General features: G+C 45.2%; 1 protein-coding gene across 3 annotated transcripts in view; it reads right to left on the reverse strand.

The window, feature by feature from the left end:
* The window catches only part of BARHL1 (BarH like homeobox 1), a 37728-nt gene extending 22330 nt beyond the window's left edge, over positions 1–15398 (reverse strand). For all 3 annotated transcript variants that reach the window (XM_079961467.1, XM_079961469.1, XM_079961468.1), the window contains exons 1-2: positions 14144–15398; positions 6535–6757 (exon numbers count right to left, since the gene is read on the reverse strand). In XM_079961467.1, the coding sequence (XP_079817593.1) occupies positions 6535–6757; positions 14144–14606 (686 nt within the window). In that variant the 5' untranslated portion in view covers positions 14607–15398. The remainder of the gene's footprint in view (positions 1–6534; positions 6758–14143) is intronic.
* Between the last annotated feature and the right edge of the window lie 12424 nt (positions 15399–27822).

Below are 27822 nucleotides of genomic sequence, written 5' to 3' on the forward strand. Positions count from 1 at the left end.
AACAACAACAACAACTTTTGTATGTGAGAGAAGGACCATTTGGACATCTTCTTTATTGTGCATACACAATTATTTGTGCTCATGAGCACAAATGAGTTCCCTCATCAGGGTGGTTATGCACAACTGAGCTTTCAATACCGCTTGTACCTACAAAAGTTTGGGGGTGGACATACTGATTTGTTTCCCGTCTATGCATGTAGCTTCCGGGTGAAATCCTTTGACTTTCTTCATACCACAAATACTCTGCTTTATTTTGTTTCGTTTCGGTTCTGCTTTTGCAGTGCTATATGGCAAGAGTGCCTCTCCAGCACAACTGTGACGCAATGGCACTGGGAAAACAACCGTGGAACAACTAATGAAGTCGTGACCTTCAGATGGCCCGGTATAAATCCATCGCCAATGCGCTATTATTGTCAGTTGCAAAAGAAAAAGAAAAACGGAACTCCGATCAATGAGGGGGGGGAGGTGGCGCAGAAAAAGCAAAGAAGCAGGAAATCGTGTGAACGAGACACAGAGAAATCTGTGCGTCTGAGAGGAAAGGGGGTGGGGAGCGGAACAAATAAATCGCTTGTGTTCGTCGCTTATAGAGGGGCTGGAACGCTCACAAAACGATAGATGAAATGGACCAGAGTTGCAACCCAATGGTGAAACTGACCGGTATCTTCCGGAGTATCTGTTGCCCTGTCTGTGTATCCCACGCATTGAGATGCGGCGGTGCCAAAATGGGAAAACTCTTATTCTTTTACTAAATGGGGCTGCGCCGAGCGCAGGCCGGACGATGACTAGGAGCTCGGGAGCCGCCGCCTCACATCAAAAGCCGCCTCCACAATCCCTTTCTCTCGCCGTTTTGCTGCGGAAGAAGCGCTTTCAGACCTATTTTCCTGAGTAAATTATTCATCATCATAATAATTGTGTAATTACTGTAACTGCTCTTAATTATTGATGCCCAAAGCAGTAATTGGTATTTATTATTAATGGGCCAGTGTGTTATGTGCAATGTTGTGTGTGTTTAGCTTAAAAAAAAAAAAAAAACAACCGGGAGAGTTTTGCTCTCTCACCCACCCACTCGCGTCGCTCTTATTTTCTCTGCCCTCCCGAATTAAACGACTAGTCTCGGCTGTGAAATAGTTTCTGCTTCTAGGGGAAATGCGGGGATGGGAAGACTGGGGGTGGGTGGGAGGTAAACAGCGGGCATTAAATAATTGCGATTGGTGGGAAGAGATTTATTTACAAAAACAGGCTTCATATAACAAAATCGAATCTTAAAAAAACCAGAAACAGAAACTGGTGGAGGATTGAGAAAAACACACGTGTTGAGTCTTGAGACCTGTCTGTAATGTGGGAAATGGGTACGTGCACGAGGCTGAGTATTCAACTTCTTCTTTTCTCCATATGCCAAATAACAATAAAAATAATAGTAACTATTATTGCTGGGTTCTACTCAGAGCACGCACAGTGAAATTATTGGATTTAAATTAGTCATGTCCATTATTTTTTGTGGATCTACTCTGAGTGGGACTAGCAATGGATACATTATTATTATTATTATTATTATTATTATGCCTTCTAAACAACTGCAGGTCTATTTAAATTGATGGACTTGACTAATTTAGCTACAGCCATTTCAACAGGGTCTACTCTGAAAAGGAGTAGATATCCCATTATTGGGATTTTTTAATGAAGAGGTTAGGGAGGAAAGTGGGCAATAAATAATTTAAATAATAATGATTATTTATTTATATAGCACCATCAGTGTATATCCCACACCCCTCCTCTGAGAGTCACAAAGAAATGTAACAGGTCTCGCCCCTCAAGAGCTTACAGTCAGCATTTAGCCACTGGGGAAAGGCCCGAGCCGGTTAAGAGAGAAATATTGGTAAATGCAAATTATGTGTAAACTAGTTTCTTTTCATAGGGGTTGAAGACTAAAGGGTTAAAGCCACAGGTCTCTCAGGAAAAGGGGCATTTTTGAGGAAGGGAGGCAATTGTGCTCCTAGGCAGGCTTACTCGGAAAGAAGCCTCGTTGTTTGCCAATGAGATTTAACTCCCGTGTCAGCTCCCGTGGAGAGACCGTTCACACGTTTAACTTGCTATCTGCTCATCGAGTGATGCATGTGCACATGTCAACGGACATTTCCTTTTCCATATCGCAGCATTCTACACGCTTTCTATAAAGGCCTTTATTTCCTTTTGTTGGAGTTCCATTTATGGTTTGCCGTGCGGTTAATACTGGACTGGGAATCCGTGTTCTCCAGTCTTGGTTAGCGAGAAGGCGACCTCAATAAAAAGAACCGCAGCGTTGGCTGCAGCCATATGCCCGTTTTCACATGGAACTCAATGGGACTTATTTTTTAATAAACCGAGTTGGAACTGCCCCGCAAATCCGCCAGAAGGTCTCTTTTTCTGACTGCCTGCATACCATACGTTTAAAGAAACTGGGAACTGCTGATTGTTAATTGTGCTAGGAAGTGTAGCACCGTGGCGGGGTAAACTATAGTTCCCAGTATTCGTTTGGTGGAAGCCAAGCGCTATAACAATGCAGTGCTTTTCTCGCCTGCCACTGCCTAAAATCTCTTACTTTATCAATCTCTAATTTTTAGACTTAGTTTCCGAGCGTGTTAAGAAGTCCTATTGGAAGAGGAAACTCGACGGAGTCAGATATCCATTGTGAACAGTGAAAATTTAAGTTTGACCTTGATTTAAGTGTTCTTTGACTGATATACTTTGATTTAAACGACTTTATTCCTGAAGCAGATGTGGGTGTTCTCTTACCTTCGAGAAGAGCACATCTTACATGCTCAGAGGCGCCCTCGCCTGCCATTCCTCTTTTATAAATTGCTTCTGCATTCAGCAGTATTCCTGAAAATATTGGATAGTATCCTGCTGAGTTATACTCAAGGTGGACCCACTTAAATTAATGGACCTAAGTTGGTCATTAATTTCAATGGGTCTGCTCCGGGTATGACCGAAGCTGAAACAGCCCATTGACTCAAATTAAAACTGGAACAAAATGAGACTTCCTTCTGAGTAAACCATATCTAGCCTCGCACTGCGTGCCCATGATTCCATGTAAGGAGTTGCCACCTTTTCTCGGACACCCCTGCTCCTCTGCCCTTTGGCATCAAGCTAACTCCCAAACACAACTTAGGTACGTATACCTTTCCCTGGAAGGGTGATGGCTGGTGGAAAAAGCTTCCTCCGGCTGGGTCCTGAAAAGCACGAGAGCAGCTCTAATAAAGAAAAGTTAGCAACCCTGTATGGGTGTTCTCACACTCCCTGCAGAATGAATATTCCTGCAAAGGAGCTCAGCGTTGAGGAATGGGAAGGAAAGGTATTTAAGATGAACGGTGAGGACGTTCGTATGAGGAGAGAGAGGTTGTAGCTATTTTCAGGTGGAAATTCAGCTACCTACTAGCCAGTTCAAGTCAGGCACACAATTATAGCTGAACCACTTCCCGCGAAATGTATGACTTTTTGGGATGAGGAAAGTAGGGGAAGTGAGCTGAAAATCGTGTGAATGAGACTTGCTTTGGCGCAACGTCGTCTCACCGCCGTGCAAACAAATCAGAATTAATGTTCATTAAAAACAGGCGACCTCGTCTAATCTCCCTGCAAACAAATCAATAAACAAGTTGTGTTTATGTCCCCCAAAATCAGAACGTGGTACAGCTGAAATATAGCCTCCGATATGTGCAAAGAAAAGGACAGTTCTAACCAAAGAATGCAATTAACTCTTTTTTAAAAATCTACATAATAATAAGAGGAACGCACCTTCAAATTTGCTAAGTGCTGGTTTGAACCTCTGGCTAGCAAAAGGTGCGCTTGGCAACAATCTGAGCCAGTTGTTAAAGTGCTAATTTCCAAATGGGGAAATCTCGCTCATTTTGAAACCAGGCGCTATTTCATTTCAGCACGTCTGGATTTAATAACACGCAAGTTGGTGCCGGCTAGGGAAAGAGATGGGACTAAAGCGTGGGATGATTTGCTTGCGCCTGTGAATGAATTTTACATTTATTTTCGGGATCGGATCCTGACTGTTTACAAACACCCAAACTGTGGGGAGAGAGAGGCGTTATGTTTTAAGGGGCAAGTATAGGGAAGCTTGGGACGCAGGTGGCGCTGTGGGTTAAAGCCTCAGCGCCTAGGACTTGCCGATCGAAAGGTCGGCGGTTCGAATCCCTGCGGCGGGGTGCGCTCCCGCTGCTCGGTCCCAGCGCCTGCCAACCTAGCAGTTCGAAAGCACCTCCGGGTGCAAGTAGATAAATAGGGACCGCTTACCAGCGGGAAGGTAAACGGCGTTTCCGTGTGCTGCTCTGGCTCGCCAGAGCAACGATGTCACGCTGGCCACGTGACCCGGAAGTGTCTCCGGACAGCGCTGGCCCCTGGCCTCTTAAGTGAGATGGGCGCACAACCCCAGAGTCTGTCAAGACTGGCCCGTACGGGCAGGGGTACCTTTACCTTTACCTTTATAGGGAAGCTTTGGTTCTCCAGACGTTGCTGGACTCCAACTCCCATCATCCCAGGACAAGTAGCCAATGTGATATATGATATATGACTGAAGCAGAGCTGTATGGGGTGGGGTTTTTTTTGGGGGGGGGGCGAATTACCATGCAGAAACACAGAACTGGCTGCTGTTCCTTGCCCAAACTCGGGGTTGCTGGAAAGTAATGTGTGGAACGACTTTTTGCGTTGTATTCCACTAACCTTTACTCAGAGTAGACCCACTGACAGTGACGGGCCTACGGGAGTCATGACCGTTCAAGTTCTGAGCAAAAGTGAAGATTTTGTGTCAAACTTTAGACACCCAAAGTTACCAATATGCATGGTCATCGCTGCAGCATTCGGCCAGCCAATGAGGATCCAAAACCATGAGGGGACCTCAGAATCACCTCCGACTCCATTAGAGTTGGCAGAAACCATTCACACGTTCAGGTGCAAGTCAGCGAAGGCAAAATAATCCGGGGACTGTGCGTGCTGGTGTCTGTGCGCGGGCGAACGAAGAGATCGAGGACGCGTGTTTGGTCTTTTAAAGCAACCAACACAATCAGGAGACCCAGATATTGACAAACTTTCTTTGAACGTGTCAGGGCTGCACAGGTAGATATCAGGAAAAGCGCGTTTTGCATCGGGGCCCAGCAGTTTCAGATCTGTGGGTGTTTGTGGTTTACCTGGTTACTAGACAAAACAGGATATAGGTAGCTCTGCTAATTTCACCCTCCCCGGTTCCTTCCCGTTCGCCCTTCTGGGAGTTTGATCTAGAATGTTGAGGAGGAGGAAAGGGTTAAACAGCCCTCTGTCCCCCCGGGGGGAGAGAGAGATGGAGATCGTTGCCCTCAAGGATTTTAATTAAAATACAAAGTAAGCGACGCCACACTAAAATGTAAGCGTGAAGTATTTTACATGCCCTTGGAACGTACAGGCTGGTTTACCTTTGCACAAACGTGGGGAAAGACCCCCTTTACGTTCCTAGATCACCCCCCGCGCTCCGAAAAAGACTTGTAGCCAACTTTGCTCTGTCCATGCACGCACGCAACTAATATTTCGCTTGAAATACAGCTGATCATCAAACTTACCATTCATATAGCGCTTTTAAAATGTTTGTATATCTGAATCTCTTCCAGGACACCTAGAACCCTTTTCCTTTATTTTATTTATTTATTTATTTATTTAAGAAGACCTTTAAGAAAATTAGTAAACCAACTCTTTGGGCATTCAAATACTTTCGCCTAATAATCTGACCAAGAGTCTTGTGTAACCAAAAAACCTTGCACGCCTTTACTGTGGTACCTTGGAAGAGCTCTGTGTAACTTAAAAGTGTTGCAAGTGTCACTGCGGCATTGAAGCTAACTATATTAAAAATAATATTTTATTAGGTCAGGGGAGGGGAACCTGGTCCTTTAGATGCAGTTGGACTCTGATTCCCATCAGCGCCAGCCATCACGGTCAATGGACAGAGATGATGGGAGTTAGAGTTGGAGTACAAGGGGGGTGGGGTTAACTCACCCAAATGCGTTAAATATATATATATACATGCATCTTTCAAAACTAGATTCCTTCAACTAAACTGAAGCAGAAACATAATTTTTTTCTCTCTGTGTTAATTACTTTCGTAACAGCTCGAGTTTGTGGATTTGATTTTTCCCGTCCAACGTTGGGGAGGCACAACATTTTGCCAAAGAAGTTTAAAGTAAAGGATGACATTTATTATTATTATTATTATTATTATTATTATTAAGAGTAACCACACCCTTTCCTTTGCTTTTTGCAACCCCTGAAGTAGGCTCTCCCCCCAACCTTCACCCAAAGATTTAGGATGTCATCCAAAACAAACTTTCCTGCAAGCGACAGGATTTAATTTTCGAGCATAAACTTGCATAGAACTGCGGTCTTCGAAAACCAGAGTGGGAGGAACAATACACTTTCCCAGGGTAACTAATCCGAAGTAAGGGAGGTGAAAGATGCCCCGCCTCCTTCTCCTCCTTGCCTTGCCTTGCCACCCACCCACCCCCGCTCTCTCCCCTGCTCTCTTTTTACCTTCTGTTCTGGTACCAGGTCTTTACTTGGGTGTCTGTGAGGTTGAGGGACGCAGCCAGCTCCATTCTGTCCTGCACGCTCAAGTATTTCTGCCGCTCGAAACTCCGCTCCAGTTGGGCCAGCTGGTGATCCGTGAAGGCTGTGCGGGCCTTGCGCGGCTTTTTCAGCCTCACTGGGGGGCTCTCTCTGGAACTGGAGATCTCTCTGTCCCCTTCTTCTTTCACTGAGCGGGGGGAAGGGGGGCGGAAGAGAAAAGGCGTTGCCACAATCAGTGCAGACAGATTAGAAGGGAAAGTCCCCTTATCAAACGCGGGAGGGAAAACAAGTGAAGAGACCAAGACGAGACGCCTCGGCAAGGGGCGCGGGCCGCTGCTCGTTTCTCTTGCGCAGGTCCGCGCCCCTTTCTATGATATCCCTATGCCTGTTTACTCGGAGGTAACTTCCATAGCTTTCTATGGGGCTTCCTCGTCAGTGAAAAGTGGATAAGGTTGCAGCCTTAAGATCCTTCTTTTAGGTATGTTTACTCAGAAGTAAGGCCCATTGATAAGTCAAAGAAGTCCGTTCGTGAGCCCAATTAGGAACAGCGTAACTGTATTCTAAACCGAAGGTACTTGATTTTCATGAGAACTAGTCACTTAATTTTGAGATACCCTCGACCTGAGATACTGAGGAGGGAGAGATATACCGGTATCAATATATACCAAGAGGACAGTAAATTTAACCACACACACAAATATCTATATGCATGCGTACACATTATTTATTTTATTATTAAAATTATTTATAGCCCGCCCAATATCATATCGACCTCAGGGCTGGGTTCACAGTCGTCGGCGTCAGCGATCCAGTTCAGCCTGAGTTAAGCAAGCCCTTGAAACATTTCCCCTTAAAATTACTTATTTATTCAAACATATTTCTAGTCCCCAAGCCTTTTAGTGCAAACCCTGAAATTAAGGGGATGTCACAGCTTAACTTTAGGTGCTGCCCAAAATGTTCTTCACTGAATAATATATAAATATTGATCTTAAAGGAAAGATCCAGCCTGGGAAGACATTCATACAAACTATCACCACCCCCGCTTAAATAAAATAAACTCGGTGTTCATTGTGTCATTCTGGAATAGATTGCACTGTTACTTCCAGGTAAACACGGGTAGGATCGAGATGCGCATCAGAAATGCCAGGAAACTACTACTGAAGTTAGTTTTTTTCACAAAATATAGATTGCATCCTTCGGGCAAACGGATTTTTTTTTTTAAAGAAGTCCAGTCAACTAGATAAACAGAAATAAACATATGGGCTTGAGATGGAGTTTCAACACGATCCGTACAATTTACTCACAAGTAACAGGGAAGACGATAGGCAAGGAAACGCCACTCAACCCAATGGGAGTTGTAAAACATGCCTAGGGTCGGGCTATACGAAACGAACCTGGAAATTTTAGAAAATATCTTATTCCTAACAAAGAGTGTCAAAAATTATGGGATGCCGGATTTGCACTCTGGTTTAAACTACAGGTACAGTACTTTAATTCGTTTTAACTGTGATCTGTAGTCAATGTTACCCATTACAGTACTCAGGCGGGACCCATTGAAATTAATGAGAGTGACTAGATCCTTTGATTTCGGTGAGGCTACTCAGAGTAAAAACTAATTGGAGACAGCTCTGATTTTGTTCTCTACAATGGAAATAAATCCGAGGTTTTTGCAACTGGAATTAGGGATAATCTGAATTAATGAATGCTAAAGTAAGTAACACACCACCCTAAATCCATACAGATTCAACAAAGCCTTTGGGTTTCAGCCAGCTAAATTCTACTCAGAGTAGACCCATTTAAACTAATTATTTTCAATAGGTCAACTCTGAGCAGCACTACCTTTGCATACAATCCAGAGAAATTTCGGTATCTGAGGCAAACGAGTCTTCCTTTTGCGGGGTTAAAAGCAGAGGAATAAACCAAACAAGTCAAATTGAATTGAATTTTAAAATTGACATTTTAATCTTGGTTTGAGGGTACCCGCGTTGTCCTTCTGAAGACGCAATGCGGACAAAACTGAGCACTTTCAAGGGCGCCAGCCAGGTTATGCACTTCTACCCGGGAGTAAGTCTCAGTGAAGTCAATGGTGCTTTCTTCCCGGTGAACACACTGCCCGCCTCCCACTGATTTCAAACCAGAGCGAAGCACGTGCTGTACGGCCCCGATTCTGTGCACGTTTATTTGGGAGCAAATCCCACCGAAATCTGTCAAGCTTATCTCGAAGTAAACGCCAGGATAGGACGCAGCCTAAACCCCCTCCCCAATATTTACTGCACCCCTAAAATGCCTTGTCAGAAGAAATAACCCTCACTGAATTCCAGGAGAGTTCCTCCCAGGTAAATGGGTAGAAGACTGCAGCCTAAACGTGCGTCATTTTAGTTGCTTGAGAAATGTCCCAGCGAGTTCTAAGGGATTTATGCCTCTATCAGTGTGCTTTGGGTCTCTGACTTTTCTTAAAATTCAAATTTCCCCGTTTCCCCCACAAAATCCTTATTTTCCTCCATGGTTTTATTGATTGGGTTCCGCGCCCCCTCCCCAGACTTTCTCACCTCCGCTGACAATAAAGTTTCCATCCCTGAACAGAAAGCTATGCCACCCTACCTGGGTTTACTCAGAAGTAAACCCACTGAGTTCAATGGAGCTGACGCCCAGGTAAGTGATGTCGGATCGCGGTTTTAAATGTGGATAATTATGACAGCACCCAGATTTTGTTGCTTCAGGGATTAACTCTGAAAGAAATCGGGGCTGATCAGCTTCCTCAAATTCCTAGAGAAACTTCCAAAAGAAATGGTATTACAGTTGTTGTTGTTGTTAGTTTTGGGATAAAACTGGCATTAATCCATGTATTATTGCCGCCGTCATCACCACATTTGAAGCCCGCCCTCGCTCCGAAGAGTTGCGTGTGGTACCCAACTTATCCTCACATCGTCCTGCGAAGAAGGCTTGACTCAAGTCCTACCACAGAGGCCTGACTGAGGATTCGAACCACAGCAGCCCGCTAAAGACCACCCCAAAGTAGGCGTTCCTGAGGCTTTCCATCCCAAAACAAAACAAAAACAAAAACAAAAACAAAGGATCGCTATCTATCCAAGGAAAAAGAACAAACGACTCCCTTCCCCCCTTTCTCTCTCCAGATATTTTATATATATTGAGAGGTGCAGACTTTCCCCTTCCCCCCACCCCAAACAGCAACCCCCTCCCTCTCTCAAGGCACATAAAGGAAAAGAAAACTGCCTCAACTTTCTTGCCCGAAAAGAAGGCGTTCGGTAGAGCTAGGTCACAATTGGAGGGCAGCCCATCTCTCTGATTGATTCACAATACATTTTGTATATATTCGGAGTAGGCAGGGAGCCTGGTGTTTGAACGGGCAACTGAACCCAATAAGGGCAGTTGTCAAATAAAAGTAGCAAGGGAGGTCAAACTTCTGCCTTCTCCCCTCAGCTCTGATACCCCCCCCCATTATCCCTTTCTTTCTACGTTAAACAACAGCGAATTTAAAGTGGTTTCACACTGAGCCATTGGAAGGGGGTACTAGATATTGCCAGAAATCATTAGCGCCCCCCTCTCCTTCCTTCCCTTGAACACAGATTTACTTTCCCCCCAGATCGCACGGGAGTCACTCCTGTTCAATCTGGATTGAAACCGATTCCCCCCACCCCCCATGGTGCAAGACATATCCCTTTCGATAAAAAGGGCATTTCGGATTGATGGAAAACAAAAATAAAGGGTGAAAGCTGGTAACTCTGAAAGAAATGGCTACGGCATGCAGTTCCTCCCCCCTTTCTCTCGCCCACCCCCTTTATGTCTGTTCTTAAAGAGATTATGTTTATCTATAGGGTGGGGGGAAGCTGGCTCCGGTTTATATAAATTGGCCGCATTAGCTTTTTTACAGGGGTTTATGGTAAATTTCATTGTGGCAGGGTTTAGGAGCGACAAAGCTCAGCCTCCACGCGCGTTGATTTCTCTCTGTAGGAAGACAATAATCCACTTAATTGAGCCACCAGGGATATGGGAAACCCTTCAACCAGAAACCGAGTCCAGATAGGCATGAATATCTCTTAAACATGAGATGCTCTTTCATTGATGGATGGAAGGCGCAAACAAGTCTGTTTCTTCTCCTCACCCCTCCTCTCTTTATAAGAAATAAAGGGGGTGTCCTGGAATCAGTGGCACTGACCTCTACCGAATGTTTACTGTGGGGGCGGGGGCGGGCGGGCGGCAAATAAATGAATTTGATATTTGAAAAGCTAAATAAGAAATCATTCCCCCCTCTCTCAAAATAGACCCCTCTTTAGGCTTTGATGTTCAGCTTAGACTAACTAGGACAGAGAGAAAGTTGGCGCTGTGTACCTGAGGGGAAGGTGGGGGCGTTAAGGGTAGGGCCGTCGCTCAGCGGTTAAGCACCCGCCTCGCTCAATTCCTGGCACCTCTCCATGGAGGGCTGCGAATTATCTCGTGTCTGAAACCCTGGAGAGGCGCTGCCAGTCAGAACTGCAAAGAACTGTGAGCTTAGGAGGAAGAACCTATGTTTTTAAGGGTGATGCTGTTGGCAGAGAACCTGATTCTGGAGTTGTGATGAGGTGGGAAGAAGGGAGAAGAAGGGAGAGATTGAGAAAGTGGAGAGAGGGGTTTGAAGTTCAGGGAAGTTTCTCTGAGGAAGAGGGAGAGAAAAAGGAGGGAATGAGAGAGAGAGAGAGAGAGAGAGAGGAGAAAGGGAGAAAGAAGGGGGAAAGAAAGGGAAAATAAAGACAGAGATAAAGGAAGGAGGGAAAAGAAGGAGGGGAAAGTGGAGGAAAGGGGGAAGAGAAAAGGAAGAAAAGGAGAAGTAAAATAAATGTGAAGAAGGAGACACCTCTTAATGTTATAGTTCCACGCTTCTAAATGTATCCTTGATGTGGCTCTCACTGTAGCAACTCGGCCTTTAAAAACAGCAAGTAAAGAGCAAAAAAAATGTTTAATGGTGATGTAAAATGCTTTTTTTTTGGGGGGGGTATATGTTTGTGGCTGAAATCCAACACAATTTACCGCCGGGGCGAGGAAAAAATGAAGAAGGTTTTAAAAAGAATTTCCGTCTCTCTTTCTTAGCAACTGAAATTTTAATTGGTTAATGGGGGTGGGATGGGGGGGGGGGTTGGAAACAGAAAAGACCTGGACTTAAGGGCAGGAATTCCCCAGTGGGGGACCGTGCCTGGGTCCAGAATACCACCTGCCTTTTTCTACAAGCCCAGCTGTTAATCCTGGATGTGCCCACAAAATTGGAAAAGGAGGAGGAGCGCGTGGCCAAGATCCGGGCCTTTCGTATAAACAGGCCGAAGATGGAATTTTACTTTTTATATTTTTTTTTAAAAAAATGTTATTGGTTTTATTTTATTTAAATTAAAGCTGCATTTACTGAGCATGTTTACGAGCAAGGAAGCTACGCATTGAACCTCGCGTGCGGGAGTTGCTTCCGAGTAAACCAGCTTCGGATGGGGCTGCAAGTCGGAAGTTTTGACCGCGTCCGCGCAGAAGTGAGTCCGCTTGAGTTCAATAGGGTAAAGGGGTATCTGGATCGCAGCCATGCTTGGGAGCCAGCCCCACTAACTTGCAACACAGGAGTAATCGCACTATTCAGAGCTACAGGAAAATCGCTGTTGAAAGGGATGGCCTCCCTCGATCCAACGACCTGATCTTTACCTTTTCCATTCTGTCAGTTTCTCCTTCCAAAGGAAACATAAAACCCACCAGGAACTGCAGAGGTCTAGCTCGTTGCAGATCCTATTCTGGCCTGGAGGAAAAAAGAGCTTCCGTTTGGAAGTTTCATCCTGGGCCGCGTTGTTTACTCTGCATCAAGCCTCCTAGATTTCAGTGAGATTTGCTCCAGAATAAAGCTGCGCCTTTTTCCGTTCCACGCAACTATGTTTGTTTCGGTTCCTATCCGGCATTTCTGTATATATATCTATATCTCGGAACAGGCTTTCTTCCTGCTTTCAGTGACTTCTGTCTAAGGCGACAAGCCAAACCGCAATGCTTGAGAGTAATCCCCACCCCCCCCTCGCCCGCGCAACTCAGTAGGATCTTACTTCTGAGTTGGCGTAGTTAGGTTTGTGCTGTCATTAAACTCCAACTCAGTCCAATCTTACGGCTGTTTCACTGGTAAATTATTCTCCACCGCCCTGGATTTCAGTTGGACTTACACGCGAGTAACCACGCGGAACTAAAGTCTTACGGAGTGGAAATTGAACTCATTGACGTCATGGGGGTTTGCTTCCAAGTAAACCTGAAGAGGAATGAGGCATTAAATCTCTTGAGGGTGTTACTTCTCATGGCGAGGTGGGGCAAATGGCGGGAGGAAATGACCTGGACCGGGTGGCTTTTGCGGTTAGAAAAAGCCGTATTTGTCAAAGAAAGTAAAAATAATTATTATCAGAAGGAAAGTCATTCTCTGGCGAGCACCCCCACCAATTGTTAAACTGAAGACCTGCTTTTGCTTTCGACGTCTCTGCAAACACCAATGTATTTAATTTCGAGCTATTTCCCTTAGCAGATTTTTCTCAAAAGTTGTCATTTGTTTAACGGGACTGGCGCCATTCAAAGCCTCCTCCGCCCAGTGAACGAGGAGCTTGAAGGTCGCCACTGCGTTATTACGCGTTCTCTCGTCGAAAAGTTTTCTAGGGGAGGGGGAGCAGACTCAAGGGGAACCACCGATCATTCAAGGGATGATTACGAATGATAGGAAATCAGATAGAGGCGAAGAGGCGAAGCTTCTGTACTGAAGTTTGGCCTTCTTTCTTATCTGCCCTGACAACTTGTATTGATCTGTGTGTCAAAAATCATTCGTGTCGCAACTTAACGAATTTGATAATATTGGTACCCCGTCCATCTCATTTCAGTAAATCCAGTTTATATGGGGTGGGGTCGGAATGCCCTTTCTCCAGAGTAGAATCAACTTTAAATCAGAATGCAGACCAGAATATCCTGGTGACTATAGAAACACTCGGGCTGCAACCCTTATACCCACTTTCCTGAGAGTATATCCAATTGAGCTCAATGGATTTTGGTTCTGAGGAGGCATGGAGGAGGATCGCTGCCGCAAATAAGATGGAAATAACAATCGAAACAGGCAAGTGGTTGGGTTATGCGGAGTTAAATGCGCAAATAAAGAAGTTTCGTATTTATCTCCGCCAGGTTCTCATATTAGCTTCCTTCCCTCCAAATATAATATTTTTAGCAGAATTCGGAACTTTACAGATTGAACTGACGACAGAAACAAACAGAACAAGAGGAAATACCCCAAATCAGGCCAACCGAATGTTATCCTGTCCTTCATCCTCGAACCTTCCGAGAGAGAAAGAGAGGGGTAGTGGGGTTAAGAAGAACTTGCATGTCCACATGCACCTCTGAATACCAGATCCCGAGGACTAGCAACACGCGGGTTTGCTGTCCGGAAGCCGCTGGTGAGCTAGATCGACCAGCTTTGGTTCTTAGGAGATACCCCAACGGGAAGGGAAAACTCTATTTGTATGTGTGCGCGAGTGTTACGCGTTCAGAAATCAGCAGGCGCTGGTATGGAGTTAGGAGAAACTCTCCTTACCTTTGTATTCTGTGTCCGAAGAGGAGTTGCTGCTGTTGTTCTTGTCCATCTTCTCCCGGAAGTCCTCTCCGGATTTGGGGGGAATCCGAACCGGTGCCTCCTGCGCGCTCTGTCCATTGCTGCTGGAATATGGGGCGCAGGCTGCCAAAGGCTTGCAATCGGCCAAGATGTCCCTGATTAAGAAGGAGGAGGTCACTGTTCTGGATTGTGAAGGGGCCAAGATTTGCCCCGCTTGGAGGTGAGACTCCAGCCCCACTGCCACACTTTGTCTCTGGGCTACTGCTTCCAAGCACTCCCTCCCGGGAGAGTGGGGCGACGGGCAGCCGCTGCTGATTTCGGAGCGGGGACTAAGTTCCAAGGGGGAGCGTCCTTCCCCCATGAGCGGTTCCCCTTTGGGCACGGCGGGGCTCCCGGCTCGGTGGGACAGGATAGAATCGATCCCAAATCCGTTGGCACCTTCCATGCCTTTCAGGGTGACATTGACCAGCCGGTGTCCGGATTAGGCTCGAGAAGAAGGAGAGCGACCTTGCAACTGCGGGACTTCGGATCCAAAGTTAGTGCAGCAACAATCGCCGGTCCTATTACGATCCAAGGCGCTGTCCCTCTTGGAAACCTGCTCAAGCTAGCTGCAGAGATGAGGGGAAGGAGACAAGGGAGAGAAAGAGGGGAAGGGAAGACAGGAACCAGAGTAGGGGTGGCGAAAGTGAAACTTTGCTTGTAGGGAGAAAGATCCCTAATCTGAACTATTCGCAATCGCCACCGCTAACCATAGATCCATCAGCCCTAAATTATAGGAAATGACTTAACCAAACAATGAACTTTTAAAGAGTCCATAACAAGATTTTCTTTTTTTAAAGAGCAGTGAATGAGGCAAGCGAGAAGCACGGACTACAGAATGAAGAGCGAGGTCTCCTTTTCGTACCAGCGCCTAAGGAAAGGGAGGTTTCAGGACCGCGGACAGCGCAGGCGATCTCTGTTCGAGGTCCGTCTCTGCTCAAGAAGGCGAACGCGCCAAAAACGGCAGGTTGGAAGGACGTTTCAGCACCTTTGAAAGCGCCTAGACTGGAGGGTCAGGACCACGGCCGCGCCACCGCCTCCCATGATCGCCTTCCGAAGCCGCCTTGCCTGCAAAAGTCCCTGATGTTGGAGGCGAAGTAGGAACGCCGCGTTGCTTTCAGGACCAAGGACAGCTCAGCTCCGCCCCGCGGAAAGTGCTTCCCTTTTTAATCAGCGCTCACACCTCTCAACTTGCTGGGTTTAGTTTGGAATTCTTCTTCTCCTTCTTCCTCCTCCTCTACTTTTTTTTTTTAAACCAAGAACCCAAGTTCACGTGCCTCACTGCCTCTCTCCTGATTGGCTGGCCAGCTTTTAGGGTGATGTCACACACATGCCACACACCAAGGAAACTTGATCGCTCCTCGGTTTGATTAAAAGAGACACTGAATTAATTACAGCCCAGATCCAACTGTTAACCGGCAATTTCCACCCTGTTTCCTATCATTACGCCACTGATGAAGTTCTAAATAGGGTTATTAGCAATGCGGTGTGTGTGCGTGCGGGGGAGATCTAGTGTGTGTGTGGGGGGGGGGGTGAAGTTGGGTGCATTTTAAAAACTGCTTATTTTAGGTTCACAATTAGCTGAATCATTGTCTCCCTTTATGCGTGCTGATGAAAGTTTTTTTTAAAAAAAAATATTAGCGTGTGCGCGTTTTCACAGAAAAAGGATAATTATATAAGGACTCAGCAAAAGCCAGGCAAGCGATTTTTAAATTTTTTTAAAAAAACAAACTTAAGCTCTTTGAAATTGTTCTAACATTCCCCCCCACCCCCGCCAAAAAAAATTCCATTTGGCGCCCTTACCTTTTCCTCAGCAAAACATTTTCTATAATCGGCGACACTCTATCTGGCCTAAATTGGAAAGATTAAGAAGAATCCTATTGATTATTGTATTCTTAAAAGAGCGAGCGAGCGTTGAATTTCGCAGCTCTATGTATTGTTACTCGAAAGAAAATCCCCCGGACTGGGGTTGGCCCCGACTAAGTCGCTTTGGATTCCAGCCTTAGCTGGTGTTTTGTAAACGGATGGTAGATGCTTCGTGGTTTGTGTAAGAATTAAAGCTACGCGTATAACTACCTGGGAGTAAATCCCACTGGACTCAGTGAGTCTTGTTTCCAAGTAAATGCATACGATTTGGCTGTGTTTATTGGCAGTGGCTGGTTCATACGGTGGTAATAATACTTGAGGAAAAATCCAAGATTTTGGTCCTAAATTTGAACTTAGGAATGAAGCATTCTCCGACAAGTAACTGTATTTATTTAGTTATTTATTTTTGTATCCACACATTTCATTTGCACAGATGTTCTGTTGAACCCAGAGTGGCATCAATCACACACCAATAACAAACACACGGTCGGTTTGGAAAAGATAAAAAGTCCCAAGAATGTCAAGGGAACTTGTTAAAAAAAAAATAATAATCGGGAAAATTTCCAACCTAGTTTGTTGAAGTTATTGACACTCTGGTGGTGAATTCTCAGTTCAGGATTCTTAACGAGATGCCCGTTCATTTGAAACCAAGAAGGCTTTACTAAGGGACTAGAAAAGATCCAGTTGCGTCGACAGAAAATAAAAAGATCTGTGGCGTCTTTTACTGTAATTTTTAGATGTCTTAAACTGAATTTAAGATTGGAGGAGGACCACTTCCATTCAGATCATCGCTTTCTTCCACGTTTTGAGATACCGGTTATACACCACCAACCTTAACTACCGCCACCCCTTTTTTTACAGCCTTGGAACCGACTACGTTCCGGGGCGCTTTCCTCTCAACTCCACTTCAGAAGGCGCGCCAGAGACGCCGCCACGTCGCTCAACCTCTCTGGAAGACAGCTCGAAGTCAACGAAAAATATGGCTACATTAAAGTCCAAAAGAGCCTTTGCATGATTTAGTGTGATCTCCCCACCCCCGTGTCCGCCCCCGAATAATATCCTCTCAGGAAAGAGACATCAGACCGGCCTTCTCTGGCCTGATAAAAGACCTACCGGATTCTCCCAGGAAAGTTCACACGCATAGAGATTCCAACGCATTTTTAAAGGGGATGGAAAAGAACAGTAAAGGCATGAGAGGAAAAGGGCATGTTTTTGGGAGGACCTGGATTGTTAAAACGAACAAATAAACAAACTAACAAACAACAATAATCCACGGTACAGCTTTTATGTCTCTAGGGTTGTAAAATACACATCGAAATGAACACCAACCCCCCTGAAACTGACCAGATTCCAGAAGGAATGAGTCCTAAAGCAGTCTCCCTCTCTACATAAAAAAGGGTGATTTGTGTTGATGTTTCCTGCCCACAGGCCAATCCGAGCAATGTTTTCCCAAGGAGTAAGTCTCGCTAAATTCAATGGGATCATGGCGGCGTTAAAGCCTCCTGAGTTGACGTGCAGAATATCATTGAACCCTAAACCTTCCTGGTTCTTAATAGTGTTTACAAGGAAGTAAGCTCCATTGATCCCAAGGGCCATGCTCCCCACTAGAACTTAGGGAGTTTTTTTTTTAAAGTCAGCAATCCTAACCCCACTTACCTGAGAGTAAGACCCATTGCATTCTGTCAGACTTACTTTTGAGTATACGTGGTTAGGATTGCGCTGCAAGGCCTCGCTGAGACGTACTAACAAGTGCTTAGAACTACAGCCCTGGACCTGATCCTCTGCTATGACATTTCTATTTGGCATTAATCCCCAGGCTGTTATTTTATTTCGGTCCCCACCCCCCACCGCCCAATTCTCAATTTATCTTTTTTTTTTTTTTTAAACATTTCCTTTCTTCCTCTCCTCTCAATTTATCTTCCCCTTCTTTCTCCCTCTTTTCCTCTGGACTCTCCGCCTCTCCGAGACGGTCCCTTTCGACTCAGCAGCTTGCGAGCGGCCGCTGGAGCGGCCGGGGAGGCGCTCTCTCTGCGGGAGTTGAACTCTTTCCCTAGAGGGGGGGCCCTAGGACGGTTGCAAGCTGTCGGAGGGCGTGGGGAGGAGAAGGAGGGGAGGAAGGGGGGGAGCCCGGCACCAACTGACGGGCTGTTGGAAGTTTCTGCTCAGACTTTTTTGTTCCTGCAGACAGACCCTCCATCCATAACCCCTTAACACAATAGGAAAAAGCGCGCGGGTGTGTGTTGATCCTTCCTTGTCTTGTGGAGGGGTGTGTGTGTGTGTGTGTGTATTCCTACATTCTGGATCTGCCCTCCCAGCTGAATCACGACCTCCGCTTTTCAGCTCCCCCTTGATCCACAACGCAGTAAAATCCACAAAGCCACGCCTTTGAAACTGACAAGGTTTTAATAAATTTCAAAGCTGTAACCTAAGCTTTTCTTGATGGCTGCATTTAATCGTCGTCGTCCCCACCCCGCTCTTACACACACTCTCTCTCTCTCTCTCTCTCTCTCTCTCTCTCTCTCTCTCTCTCTCTCCTGTATCCTTGCTGGTTGAAAGTGGATCACATGAGCCGCTCGGGAGGGCAGGATGAGACTCAGCCCGAGGAACAGGATCTGAGCAGAAACCACCGTAGCTCAGTGGCAGAGCACCTGCCTTGGAGACGGAAGGTCCCAGGTTCTAATCCTTAGAGCCGTCTCTAGGTAGGGCTGGGAGGGATCCTGCTCGGAATACTGAGCTAGATGGACCAATTGTGGCACTCGGCCAGCTTCTTCCTATGTTCCTATTTATAATCCTGCACTTCGGATGCTTGGCTCCGCTGTTGTCCCGTAAATGAGACTCTTTTCTTAGGGACTTTCCTCTTCAAGGAAAGCAAGTTAAGTTGTGGCCTGGACTGTAAGTTTCGTGAGGAAATAAAAGTGTAATCCATTTCAGTTTTTGTTCTCCCCAAAGAAAAAAGGGAACGTGAACAAGACGTTCCCCAGCCAGCTCGGGACTCAACCGTCTTCAAGGCACTTGCGATAATAATAATAATAATAATAATAGATTTGTTTTTATAAAGAGGGTGCGTGTGCCAAAATTCCCTTCAATTCCCTTATACGCACCAAATAAAAGCAAATATTTTCCGTTGATTTAGCATATTTCAGTCCTTTGGACTTATACGTGAAGTGTTTTTTTTTAATAAAGTATTTTTTTTAATTTTTTGGAAATCCTCTTCCACCCCAAATGTCATTAGGCAGCACAACGCTGTCTCCCCAAGTGGCAGTTCAGGTTAAGGAACTTTTCCGACGGCAGGAGTTTGCAATTCTAGGCGCTTCTAATTAGAAGTAAGCCCCATTGAATTCAATGGGGCTTACTCCCGGAGTACGTGGGTATATTTAGGACTGTAACCTCAGAGTCTAACTGAACTGCAAAACTCTTCAGGTTAGTGACCGTTCCTGCACCTCACGCTTCCCCCTGCCTATTCTTATATACCGCTTAGTGCTCAAACAAGTCTCTAAATGGCTTTAAACAGGGTAATAAGTTGTTAGCGTTTCATAAACTACCTCTTTTTACTTACTGCACATAATATTCCTCTTAGTGGGTCTTACTTCTGAGTAATACGCATCCGGTATATATGGTATTATAGTACTAATATACAGACTGGGTAATTAGCAGAATGGGATTCTATTGTGGGGGGAGGGTAGAGAGTTATCTTTTTGTGAAGCCTTATAGACTGGCTATTAAATAGGTGTATATTACAAGTTTATCATTATCAATATTTTCATCATTATTACGTTTATTACTTGCCCTTTAGCAGGTTCCAGGAGTGGTTACAACAATTTAAAATTAAAAAATTAAAAACAATTAAAACAGATTACAATCACAGGTATAAGGTGTGAGCCCTGCAAACACAAATCTCAAATGTATAGTAAATGAAAATATATCACGACATTTGGTCCAGTGCCAAGACTTCTCCGATGTGTGGAGGAGTCATGTTAGTGATTATAAATTTGTTCCAGTCAGGGCATGAATGAGAAGGCGCCCCCCCCCCTTTCTAGGCTAGACAGGAGGCCAGCTAGGCTAAAGCTCTGCACTCCTGGTGGAAAGATTTTTCTTTTTAACTGGGAACGACCAAGTCAAGGACTTCTCGAAAAGAAGTTCTACTTGCCTGGAGTGGACAGCGCCAGGATCCCAACAGACCGAGAGCTGCTTCGGATGTTGTTATTCCAAAGGAAGATGCTTGCTTCTTAAAGTGGAGAGGACCATAGGTCAGTAGTAGAGCACCTGCTTTCTATGCAGAAGGTCCCAGCTTGTCCCCTGACCGTTGCCAGTCAGTGTAGACACACCGAGTTAGATAGAGGAATGGTCTGACGCGATAGAAGGCAACTTCCTTACCTTCTTGTATGAAGAGGAGAAACAACAAAAGAAGCAGAAGTTGAAAAGTAGGGGAGAGGAGAAGAAAGAAAACGGGGAAACAGAAGGGAGGGAGAAGGCGGGAGGAGGAAGAGGAGGAAGAGTAAAGAAGTGAGGGAAGAAAGAAAAAGGAAGGGAGCAGGGAAGGGAAGCTGCTTGGGACTGAGCAAACTACTCATGGCGCTAGTTCTCAGTGTCCCACTCCAGTGTCTCTCTGAGTCTTAAAAACTTTTAAGCTGCAACCCGAGAGCCACTTCCCTGACACTTATTGGGACTGACTTCTGTATAGAATGGCATGGTCAGATTTGAAATCACTGTTAAATATCTGATCTAAGAATGCTCATCATAACTCAAGTCATTGTTTTTGTAGCCTCCAGTTCTCCCAGTGGTGGGAAAGTTCAGGGACAACCTTACACAGTCACTTTCCCTGCAAGTAGAGAGTTTTGAAGACCCCTGGGTTTTGGGAGGGACTGGACTGTATTCACAAATGCACACAAGGCACCACCCATAGGAAATTAGGAAGGTGCCTTATTACAAGTCAGACTACTGGTGCATCTAGTTCAGTGTCATCTAAGAACATAAGAAATGCTCTGCTGGATGAGGCCAATTGCCCACCTTGCCCAACATTCTGTTTTCACAGTGGTCAAGCAGATGCCCTAACACAGTGGTGGCCAAACTTGGCCCTCCAGGTGTTTTGGGACGACAACTCCCATCATCCCTAGCTAACAGGACTAGTGGTCAGGGATGATGGGAATTGTAGTCTCAAAAACATCTGGAGGGCCAAGTTTGCCTATGCCTGTACTAAAACAAGAACCTGAGAAGAGGCTGCTGGGTCAGGCCAATAATGCCCTCCAGGTGTTTTGGGACTACAACTCCCACCATCCCTAGCTAACAGGACCAGTGGTCAGGGATGATGGGAATTGTAGTCTCAAAACATCTGGAGGGCCAAGTTTGCCTATGCCTGTACTAAAACATAAGAACCTGAGAAGATGCTGCTGAGTCAGACCAATACTGCCCTCCAGCTGTTTTGGGACTACAACTCCCATCATCCCTAGCTAAAAGGACCAATGGTCATGTATGATGGGAACTGTAGTCCCAAAACAGCTGGAGGGTCAAGTTTGGCCATCACTGCCCTAATGTAAAGCTTGGTAAGTAGGATCTGAGCAAAAGAACATTAAAGCATTTACTGCCTCCAGCAGTAAAGGCAGAGCATAGCCATCAGGGTAACTAGCAGCCATTGAAAGCCATCCAAGTTGGTGGCCATCACTGCCTCTTGTGGGAATGAGGTGTTCTTAGTTTTAAAAAAATAATAATTCTTTGTTTTTGGCAGTTCTTGCATCTATAGGCAGCATTGAGTATCATAACAGGAAAAGACAGGGTATAAATAAATAAAGATATTATAATAATAACTAATAAAGACTATGGTATATTATCCACCATCAAAAACCATGATTTAAATCTCTCCTCTCTGTTTGTCTCTCTATCTAATTTCTGAAGCATTAAACAGCACTTCTGACAAGTGTGTTCTAGATCTTGGAAGGAAGCAATTAATGACCAGAAAACATATATTTATTATAGTGACTAACATAACAGGGACTAACATTGCAATGACTGTTATAACAGACCAGCACAATATCCTAAAAACAAAACATTTTTGGTTTCCATCTTCAGCTGCTGTGATGTGAATCAAAGGGCATATTAGCCAAAGTGCCACCATATCTGAAGTGCTGCATATATATATATATATATATATATATATATATATATATATAAAACCTCCCTCTCACAATTTCTGCGTGTGAGAGAGTGAGAGTGGAAGAGTTGTTTTTCAAAGCTAAAAATATGTTTTTATTTTATTGTAGCATTATCAGACTGTGTTATTTCCAGAGGGGTTGCAAAAAAAAAAAGTGTGTGTGGGGGGGGGATGTCTTGTGACTCCTGAAAGATTAACACATTTATTAAGGCATGTAAGGTTTCAGGGACTACAAATGTAGACTATGTTACGTTGTGTTTCAGTAGGTTCAGAACAGACAAATTCATAATCAGCTTATGGAATTCATTCCCACAAGACAGCCACAGCTGATAGATTTTTTTTTTTTAAATCACATATATTAATGGAAGATTGATCTATATATTTCTATTAGCCTGGGATCATTGACTGAGACTTCCATATTCAGTGGCAAGGTACCTCTGAGAAGCAGATTCTGGTCAAGTGGGGTGGATTTAACTTTTCCTGATGTGGGAGTGACTTCAATCCTTTTCATCATCTTGGTTTAAGAAGCTTGTGTAGCACAGTGACCAAGGGACGGAGGAATGAGCTTTGAAAATGGTGTTTGCTCAATCTCTGCACTTGCCTTACCTTTCTTACCTGCAGTATGGTTGTAACAGTAGCACCCCACCTTACAGGGTTGTTGATTACTGATAATGTTTCTTTACCAGCAGCTGGGTCACTAACCAAGAAGTCTCAGGCCTTTTTTGGTTGACTGGAATATATATATCCATATATATATCCATATATATATATATATCTCCATTTGAACCCTTAGCCAGGTATAGAATCATAGAAATGTAGAGTTGGAAGGGTCATCTAGTTCACACCCCCCCCCCCGCAATGTAGGAAACTGAGCTAAAACATCCATGACAGTTGGCCGTCCAACCTCTGCTTCAAAACCTCCACAAAGGAGAATCCACCACCTCCAGAGGGAGACCATTCCACTGTTGAACAGCTCACTGTCAGAAAGTTTTTCCTGATGTTTAGTCAGAATCTCCTTTCTTTGAGCGTGAAGTCATTGGTTCGAGTCCTACCCTCCAGAGCAGGAGAAAACAAGCTTGCTCCACCTTCCTTTAGACATTTGAAGATGGCTATCATATCGCCTCTCAGTCTCTTCTTTTCCAGGCAAAACAGACCCTGCTCCTTCAACTGTTGCCCATAAGGCTTGGTTTCCAGACCCTTGATCACCTTGGTCACCCTCCTCTGCAAACATTCCTGCTTGTCAATATCCTTAAATTGAGGTGCCCAGAACTGGACACAGGACTCCAGGTGGGGTCTGACCAAGGCAGAATAGAGCAGTACTATTACTTTCCTTGATCAGGACACTATACTTCTGTTGATATTTGCATGCTAATGTACTTCATGCTCTGCTCAGAGTCCTCTTGAGGGGCCCCCCCTGTAAAAAGCTTATTTCTTTGGCATCTGGAGGATAGTCAAATAGCCATCCAGAATATGATGTCATCAGTCTTGAAATGACTTGCCTTCCAGGGTCTGTTGGTCACTGGTGGGTGGGGCCAGAGGCAAGAGTGGGTGGGGCACTGGTTGTGACTCTCATGGTAGAGTATTTTCCAGCCACACAAAAACCAGAAATTTCTACACACCTCCCCATCCAGATAGATGGGCTGTGAGGCTGTAGCTCAGTGGTAAAGCATCTGCTTTGCATTCCAAAGGTCCCAGGTTCAGTCCCTGGCATCTCCAGGTTTGTAACCACTGTGATAATAGGATGCTGGACCAGATGCATTATTGGCCTGACCCAGCAGCCTCTTCTCAGGTTCTTATGTTCTAGTACAAGCATAGGCAAACTTGGCCCTCCAGATGTTTTGAGACTACAATTCCCATCATCCCTGACCACTAGTCCTGTTAGCTAGGGATGATGGGAGTTGTAGTCCCAAAACATCTGGAGGGCCTAGTTTGCCTATGCCTGTTCCACTGGTGGAAGAGGAGTGCGGGGGGGGGGGGAGCGCACTGCCCCCAGCAGCACCATCCTGGCAGGGTGCCATGGCAGCTGCCCCCCCCCGCACTGGGTGCCCCGCCCCCGCAGGTGGCATGCCCCTCCCCTGCCTGCTCTCTGCCCCTCGGTGCTGGAGCATGAAGCTCCACCACTGGCCTGTTCTAGTACCTGCAATGATACACAGAGCCACCATTAATTCCCAGAGTTTCCTGTGAAAAGGGATTGATTGTTAAACCATACCAGGATTTGTAGCTCAAGAAGGGGAATTGGGGTGGGGGGTCTCTTAACAACTCTCAGCACCCTTGACAAACCATAGTTCCCAGAATTATTTAGGGGAAGCCATAACTGTTGAAAGTGGTATCACAGTGCATTATGGTATGAATGTGGTCAAGGGTTCATGGCAATAAGAGGGGTGAAAGGGTCTCAGAAATATGATTTTTAAAAGGAAAGGAGAGCCAGCTTTTCCATATAAGTCATTCACCTCCAGAAAAGAGAGATGAGAATGTAAGGAAGGGAAGAAAAAAACTTGGTTGATGGGAGTTTGAAATGACATTGGAGTTACCAGTGGGTGTCACTACAGGACAAGGAGGCATTCCTGTGAGTGTGTGTGTGTGTGTGTGTGTGTGTGTGTGTGTGTGTGATTTGAAAGATAGGAGGCAAGCAAGAACAGTGACTATCCGATCTGGGAAGTGGGATGTTTCAAGGGGAGGCATAAGGGAAGCCCAAGCGACATAGAACCTCCATTACAAAATGCCCAGGCAGGGAATCCCTCCATGGCAGCTGTTAGCAAATGCAGTAGTGGGAAGAGGGAAGAGTTTTAGTTTGGAGAGGAGTTCCCAGAAAACTTGCCTCTTACAGGTAGACTGCATTTCAAAAATTGTATGTGCGAGTCACATGCCAGAATTGCTAAGCTATTGAATTTTGTTGCCACAAGAGGGAGTGACTGCCACCGATTTGGATGTCCTTTAAAAAGAGGATTAGGCAAATTCTTGGAGGATACTATTATTCACTGCGATGGCCACTTAGTACTTCCATGTTCAGAGGCAAAACGCCTCTGAATACTAGTTGCAGGTGGGGAGCTTGCTTGTTGCACTTAGGTCCTGTTTGTGGGCTGGACTCTATGGGTTACTGGCCTGACTCAGCAGTCAGGCTCTTCTAGTGTTCTACATCCACTTCTGGAGGCTGTATGCCTCTGGGCTAGACCACGCTGTTTTCCTCCAGAAAAGCCTGCTGTTTCCCTCTGAATCGGAACGAACATCAATTGTTTCTTTCCTGTAGATTGACGTTTGTTCCAATTCAGCAGGAAGCAGTGGGTTTTCCTGGGGATAGCAGCAGGACAATTTTTTTTTAAAAAAAACCTGTTCATACTCATGCCTAGAAAGCATAGGAGGGGGCAGAAAACCCATTGGTCTCATGCTTTCTAGGCATGGGACATGCAGAAGTGTGGACAAATCCTCTAAATAACAGCTGCTGGGAATCACAGGTGCACAGAGTACAGTACTCTTGTTCTTGGGTTCTTACTGTGGGCATCTGCTTGGGCCCTGTGACAACAGGATGCTGGACGAGATGGGCCATTGGCCTGATCCAGAAGGCTCTTCTTAGGTTCTTATTTTGAGATCATCTGTTGCGGTTATTTTCTTTTTTAAATAAATTGCAACAACTCTAGTGATACTGAAAGACTATACCTTTGACGATGCTCTGCTGCTGAATGTCTAAGAAAATATTCCATTTCTTAGAAGCTACACACAAGCCTTCCTTTTGAGAGGATCAACTCATTATCTTGGTTTTGGGCAGGGCTGAGGAGTCTCTCTTCTGTCTGGGCATCACATTCTCAGGGTGGTAATCTGCAGGGGCCACCCTCCCCTCTCATTTCCCTCCCTTTCTTGCTGCCACCCGTTTTCTCTCTCTCGCTGCCTCCTCTTCCTTTTCTTTCTCACTGCTACCTCTTTCTCTTTCTGTCAGCCCTTTTTCTCTCTTCTATCCCTCTCCCACCCTATCTAGAGAACTGTCAGAGAAGGAACAGAACACTACTGTCAAACACCTTCCAAACTATAGAGGACTTACCCCTCTCCACCTTCCATCACCCCATTTCTTTTGACTTTCTCTTCCTCCTCACCCCTCACCTGCTCTCCTCTGGCTCTCTCCACCTTGGGAGAGGAGACCCCATTCTTAGGCCTCTCTCCGCTGCAGAGATGAAAGAGCAAGCACTCCAGCTTAGCTAGATAGAACTGGGCATCTTTTTCTATCAAGTGTGCGTTTCCTACAATAAACTTAAATTTCTTACTTTCATACTCAGGCGTGACTCAGTGTGATGGCAGCCAGGGTAAGGTGTGATCCAGATGGATCTATTGCTAAGCAAAGTGTCCTCTAATACATATAAACTCTGAACACTATTAGGGCATGACCTAAGGAAGAGTTCTGAGGGCCAAAGAGAGGGGGGGCTGCCTGTGGCCCCCAGGTCTGGGTTCCTGACCCCATTTTAGATAAAGATCTCATTGCTGATGGTGCTGCTTCAAAAATAAAGCAGTCATAGTCTCCATCCAGCCCCTCTCGTGATAGATGGCTTGCAAGAGTGTGGGGTGTTGCAGTAGCTGAACACATTGCAGGGTGCTTAGGGGACACAAGAGATTTCACCATTTTGATGTTTGCATGTTTCCCCCTAGCGAGTTTTATTAATAAAAACAGTGAATTATATAGCCCCCTGGCAGAACACATTATCAACTGTGTTACAGCCCGATCATTTTATCAGTCTTATCCTCACACTATCCCCCATGTTTGATTGATACAGCTGTAAGAGCCTGCTGGATCAGGCCATGTAGTGCAGCATCCTGTTCTCACAGTGGCTAAGCAGAAACCTGCAAGCAAGAGCCCTCTCCCACCCTGTGGTTTCCAGCTGTGGTTTCCAGCTGTGGAAGAAGAGCATAGTTAGTTACCATCATGGCTAGCAGCCTTCTCCTCCATGAATTTGTCTAATCCTATTTTAAAGCTGCTGAGGTTGGTGGCCATCACTGCCTCTGGTGGGAGCGAGTTCTGTAAGCATATCATTGTCTTTGTGATGGAGAGGATATCTGGTCTCCATGTGACTTTACCCTGTCTCTTATGGTACGAGGCACTCTGAAGGCAGCTTCCTCTACAGAACCTTCTTTATTGTAATACACATAACTGAATCACACCTTTATTTCTACAACTGGCATAAGTGCTCCACTATACATGCTTTTCTTGTTTCATGTATTGTTTATTTTACTCACATGCTGCCTTTTTGAAAAACCAATAAACATTTTTTTGGGGGGGGGATGGTCATGTTAAGCACACTTCTTTAAAAGCTGCTGCAAATGACATAGTGTTGTTTCGTTATCTGCTTCTTTTATTTCACAAAAATTATACACTGCTTGATTGCAAACAGAACCTCTAAGCAGCTTACAGAAAAAAACAAGAAACTGAAACATTAAAAGTGTCAGAATGTATTTGCAGTATGAACTCTGGGCTATTAGATTTGTAAGGGGCTTGGGGCAGAGACTGCCTTGTTCATTCCTCACCTTATGCAAGCTACTGGTACAGTACCATTTTTTGGGTCAACAGCAGAGTTTTTTTTTTAAAAAAATAAAATAAAAAATGCTTCCAGTGAATGAACTGACAAATGAA

This window comes from Podarcis cretensis (assembly GCF_951804945.1).
Source record: "Podarcis cretensis genome assembly, chromosome: Z".
NCBI lineage: Eukaryota > Metazoa > Chordata > Lepidosauria > Squamata > Lacertidae > Podarcis > Podarcis cretensis.